Here is a 5,514-nt window from a genome sequence, read left to right as displayed (position 1 = left end):
TTCTTCAACTCCTGCAGCAACCTTCTATCATCATTGCCAGGGTATTGATTTAACATCTTGGTGAAGAAATTCTTCCAGAGCCCAACGTTCCAGTAACTATCTGATTCGACAAGCAAATTAAGGGTGCTTCAAATGTAGAATCAAGTTTCCAAATTGACTTCACCAACATTACAGTGAATCACATGACTAAAGATAAACAAAAAGTAAATGGACATATACCGTTTAAAGCGTTGTTTGGGAAGATACATGTAGCCTCCATCAGATGATTCTTCTTTGGCAATCTCCATATAGCAATTATGCATCATCATATGGACAACAACGCAAAGGCCGTATGCGTCTACCTGTTGGTAAGTGATGGAGAAGAACAACTTCAAAGACAGTAAATCATGAAGTTAATTACATTTGTAGTGTAGTTTTAAGGAGTGGTTTGCCTGAAATTTCCATGGCTTATCCTCTTGCATCTCAATGCAGCGAAATCCAGAAGTTCCGCAATCACCCTTAAATACTATGTCATCTGGAAAGAGATCCAGAACAATCCCTCTTCCCCAGTCTACAAGGCAAAGACCTTATGGATAGAACAACTTTCAACAACAGAAAGTACTAAAACCAGAAACGGTTTAGTTGTATCATCATCTGGAGAAAAACTGACCTGATCACACGAAGGACCACTTCGGTCCAAGAACCCTTCTTCAGTAAGGTCATCCCTGCAAAATAGCAAAACCAGGAATGAGCACTGTCTACAAAAGCAAAGCATTTACAAAGTACTTATTTGGAACATGCATAATATAAACACTAAACAACAAGAAACTCTCTCAGCTCGTATTTGCTCGCATTTGCATGTCAGTTTTATCTCAATCAATATCTAAAAAGTAAAAACGTCATGGTCTGGATCTTCAGTGGTAAACATAACAAGGTTGTTTTATCTAAGTGGTAGTTTTAATTTTACTATATATTTGTAGGACTTGTGGTTTTTTGAGACTGAAAATCGCAGTAACAATAACTTCAACGCTGCCATAAAACAGAATATAGCACTGGAAAAGTGTTACACTAGACAATATAAAATTAGAATGGAAAAACATCATCTCAGGTGGTTTGGCCATGCATTAAAAAAAAAAAGTATGTAAAAGTCATGAACTCTTTCAGGTAAACTAAAACAAAACTACTGCTGAAGCCATAAAAAAAGAATATAGTTTAAGATTATTTATATATACACATAATTCCAATAAAATGTCATTTTTTTGTTTGTATAACTCGTCCACTTAAAGAGTTGATTGTTATTTTATTTATACTACATATGTTGATGCTTTGCCAGAGATAAAGGGCAATTCTACACCCAAAGTCCTCCTTAGATATAGAAGTATATAATAACAAGACGATGTACTTAGTCATGTCATCATAATCATTAATTAAGAATGAGAAACCAGCTTTACAATGACATTCTGCAAGTAATAAGGTGCAAGCGAACCAACTAATGGTAACGAATGAGAAGCTTAAGTTTACCTAGCATAGCGAATAAGCAGATTATCAGGCTTGAAATCACCATGAATCAAGCCAACACCATGCAAAGTTTCAACCATGTGTAACATTTCTATCGTGTAATAAATACATAAAACTTCTTCCATGGGTTTCCCTTGGACCGCATATGTGTTTATGACATCCTGCATAGTATGTTCATCTTGAATTAACACTATATAACATTGAACAAGATAATAAGGGAAATCAGTAGAAATAACTGACCTGTAGCGTTCCATGAGCTAAATAGTCACAGATGAGTATGCTACAGTCTGCATACAGATGAATTCTCTGAGCCAAACCATAGCTTGACCTCTGATATAGTTAGATATCAGACAATTCAGTATATGTGGATGTTTATAGAAAAGGCAGGTTGATGGTATAAATATTGAATTTGATATTGATATTAATATCACATACTTCTCTGCCAGTGATCCGCATATCAAGCTGACGATACATGTAAAATTCCCAAGGGAAAGCTGGCTTTTGTATCTAACATTTAAGGTTCAAAGTACAATCAAATGAGACAAATATCACATTTTAAGAGGAAATGATTCTGAAAGACCATCAGCACCTTTAGCGCAACAACATCATTTGGATCACTGTTGACAAAGGCCTTGTATACTTGAGCAAAACCACCTTGTCCAGCGCAACCTTTGATATGGTACTTCCTCCCGCCTTTGGATATCATGATAAGGACCATCAAGAGAATGAATGAAGCCAGTAAAAGAAAAGAATAAAGACTATGAAACTATATGAAATACACTGATATGATCATGTTGTGGTGTCTTACAAGAGATGAACACTAACTGCTGTTGATAATAGGAAAAACCCTTATCCTAGACAAATAAGGAAATGATGATGTAATAATAGAAAGAACCAAAACTACTCCTAAGAGTTTTTATTGAGCCCCAAAAAGATATACACTCTTTATTTCTAACAATAGATAAACCTAGTTTTGTAGAAACTATCTGCAACAACATTGTCTTTGGAAGACAAGCTAACAACTCTGGGGAGACATCATAAACTCAGATTCAATGGAAATTTCGTTGCAGGGTCAATTTTTAGCAAATATCATGAACTCACAATTTTTTAGCATCTCCTATGAAATTTATGGTATTAATTTATATATGATACAACTGTTCCTGTTCCGTCAGAAATACAAGAAGATAAAGCAACTAAATTCATATATAAATGAATTCTTCAGATTGATCATAAAGCTAGGAGCAGTCAGACAATTACGTCCCAATGATGAAGACAAGAGTAAGGATATGAATATTACCTATCTCTATAACTTTGTTCCTTGATGCATTCTTCAAAGTAGATAAGGCCACTTTCCCTGTATAAGATTTAGTGCTCAAGTGATACCCCTGAAATGCATTTATACAAGCATAAAGCACCTGAATCCTTGTCAGTTGCAGTAAATCAAACATGTATATAACAAAGCATATAAATATCTCACATAAAATTTTTTAATTGTAGGATTTATCTTCTTCATCAGGTCTTCCAAAATGGAGGAATCCCATGGATTAATGCCAATGTTTCCCAACTCTGTGGATCCCTTATAATCAATCTGAAATTAAAAAATAAAATGAAATATATACAAAAGAATTCTTAAACTGTAAACGCAGTCAGTGTTAGTAAATCTCAATTCAGGAGACACAACATTGAGGAAATATGTCAATCTTGAGGAAATATGTCAATCTTGAGGAAATATGTCAATCTTGAGGAAATATGTCAATCTTGAGGAAATATGTCAATCTTGAGGAAATAAAATAAATAAATAATGTGTTTTGCTTTTGCAAAGGCAGTGTTTGATTCATCTACTACTTGAACAAACCTTTGGCTAATTGGGAAGCAATAAATTGCCTACCAACGATCACAAAGCACAAAGCCTATTCAATAAAAGAGTACAAGGAAGTTGGTGTTTTCTCTATTTTTATTTATCTTTCCTTTCCTACTAGTTTGGCTCATTTTGCCTAAAGGACTAACTTCTTCGTGAATAGGCGTACCTTCTGCCTTTCAGCAGCCTTCCAAGTTTCAGATATTCTCTGGTGACATAATGCCTGTGCCTTCTTCAACCACTCAATTGGCTCTGCATTCCTATTGAACATTGACCCAAATAACTAAAATTACAGTCAAGGCACCCCAACTTGAAATATCAAAACAAGCAAGTATTGAAGATTCAACTTAACAGAGCACTGACCTGGAAATACCAAGGTGATAGATTGTGAGGGCATCATGGAGCCTCCCTTTCAACTCAAAGAAACATGCAGACCACACATAGAGTGAAGCATTTTTGGTACACACATTGCAGTTCAGCATTTCCATGAAAACACTTCCAAAATCTGAACTAACACCCATCTGCAAAATCAAACCAACGGAAGCATGTTGAGTTGATCTGCTCAACAAAAAGTGCCTCAAAACAGCACCATTACAAAAAGCTTACAGATTTGTTGCAACTAGACTATGTTCTGCTAAGCATATAAGCTTTATGTACACGGATAAAAAAAATCTTTATATCCTATTGTAAAAGACATCAACAACGAAGAACATTAAAGTCTGATATTTTCTTGATAATTTTGCATATAGTTTCTTTTCCTTTCTTTTTTTTTTTAAATTAATCTCCCCCTATCTCTCTAGTCATTGAGCTACCTTCCATCTGATCTATATTCTTTCTACTGGCTAGTTTGTTCTACTAACAAAAAAATGTAAAGCAAAGTTCTACTATTACATGATTGATGTAACATCAACTTTCCTAATTGATTCATATTATAACAAAAACAAAAAATATATATATAAAATTCAAAACTTTTTAAAAGAAAAAAAAAAGGATAAGGGTGCCATATTAAAACCATATTTAAACTTTTCTTTCTTTTCCTTTTCTTTCAACCAACAGAAGATATCACAGCTTCTCTTGGAAGGTTACAGACTAGTCCCCCTTGACCCAGCCCACAATCCCGGGTCCTCTTTCTTTAAGACCTTAGTTCACCTTACCCAAAATCATATTCAGATCATTTTAACATTTGATATCACAACTGCGAGAATCCTTAGCAAGCATAACATTCAAGTAATGTAACCGTACTCTGTTGTGCACTCACTCATGTAGCTAGGTTTTCATAGCTACTATAGCTACCATGGAAAATCACTATTCAATTAAATAATTTTATTCGTCAAAATGCCCTAACCACGAGATTTGAAACATGAGATAGAACGAGTAGATTACATAGAGGATCCAAATCTTGAGAAATCTGACGTCGTTTCGATACTGTTCGCTATCCTTGAAGCTTATAATGCAATCTCCTAGTAAGTTCAACAGGTTCTGGCTGGAACCGCCGGAACCTTCTAGAGCATTCTTGACACTCCTAAAATTCATAAAATGGAGAGAATTTTGTCAATCTTATGAGATTTTTTTTTTCTGGGACTAGTTTGTGAAAGGCAGAAAGAGCAATACCAGAGGAATGGTAAGAGAGGATCGTCCGTGGCGGAGGTGAGGGAGTTATAAAATGTGGCCATTGAGAGTTTGAATTTGGAGAATGGGAGAGAAATGCAAGGCTTTTGCGAGTAGCCGAGTATGTAAACGAAGACAGTCGTAATATGGGGGATCCAATATGAGAGTGAAGCGCGGAAATGCCAATGCTCTAAACGTGTTATAAAAAACTAATTTTGGGTTTACCAAGGTTAGAACTCTTAACCTCCTGGATCTGGAACTCTAATACCATTTCCTGAAACCACTCATCCCAAAAGTGTAACCTAACAAAATAATGTAATATTAATGTTCATATCTCTAATGCTTCCTAAACCTTCATTGTACACATTGTACGCTTAGGCCATTGGCTCCCTAGACTTTTTCTAAAATAAGTCATTTTTGTTTCTTTGACCAATTTGCAATGCACATATTTATATTTTAATTTGATATAATAAATCGAAAATAATATTTTATAATTATAAATTTTTTAAATTTAATATAATACTATTATTGTTTTTATATAATAAATGTAT

General features: G+C 34.5%; 1 protein-coding gene across 1 annotated transcript; it reads right to left on the bottom strand.

Moving 5' to 3' along the window:
- Positions 1 to 109: 109 nt before the first annotated feature.
- LOC107472571 (mitotic checkpoint serine/threonine-protein kinase BUB1-like) lies at positions 110 to 5,134 on the bottom strand. The gene is made up of 12 exons (XM_052256263.1): positions 4,967 to 5,134; positions 4,739 to 4,877; positions 3,719 to 3,876; positions 3,525 to 3,615; positions 2,975 to 3,085; positions 2,795 to 2,882; positions 2,087 to 2,190; positions 1,933 to 2,004; positions 1,738 to 1,827; positions 1,501 to 1,658; positions 650 to 704; positions 110 to 550 (listed from the first exon to the last, which is right to left on the bottom strand). Exons 1-12 carry the CDS (start codon positions 5,026 to 5,028, stop codon positions 506 to 508), a joined length of 1,173 nt encoding a protein of 390 aa, XP_052112223.1. The 5' UTR covers positions 5,029 to 5,134; the 3' UTR covers positions 110 to 505.
- Between the last annotated feature and the right edge of the window lie 380 nt (positions 5,135 to 5,514).

This window comes from Arachis duranensis, unplaced genomic scaffold (genome assembly GCF_000817695.3).
Source record: "Arachis duranensis cultivar V14167 unplaced genomic scaffold, aradu.V14167.gnm2.J7QH unplaced_Scaffold_168266, whole genome shotgun sequence".
NCBI lineage: Eukaryota > Viridiplantae > Streptophyta > Magnoliopsida > Fabales > Fabaceae > Arachis > Arachis duranensis.
The sequence above is the reverse complement of the archived record's forward strand: the minus strand, read 5'-3'. Positions and strand labels throughout refer to the sequence as shown.

Bases quoted from the DNA above. Each gene is read 5' to 3' on its own strand.
- LOC107472571 (XM_052256263.1), bottom strand. From the start codon at position 5,028: ATGGCCACATTTTATAACTCCCTCACCTCCGCCACGGACGATCCTCTC. The intron at 4,878-4,966 runs GTATTGCTCTTT...TATGAATTTTAG, and splicing joins CCTCTCTTACCATTCCTCTG to GAGTGTCAAGAATGCTCTAG. The intron at 3,086-3,524 runs GTACGCCTATTC...TTTTAATTTCAG, and splicing joins AGGCTGCTGAAAGGCAGAAG to ATTGATTATAAGGGATCCAC.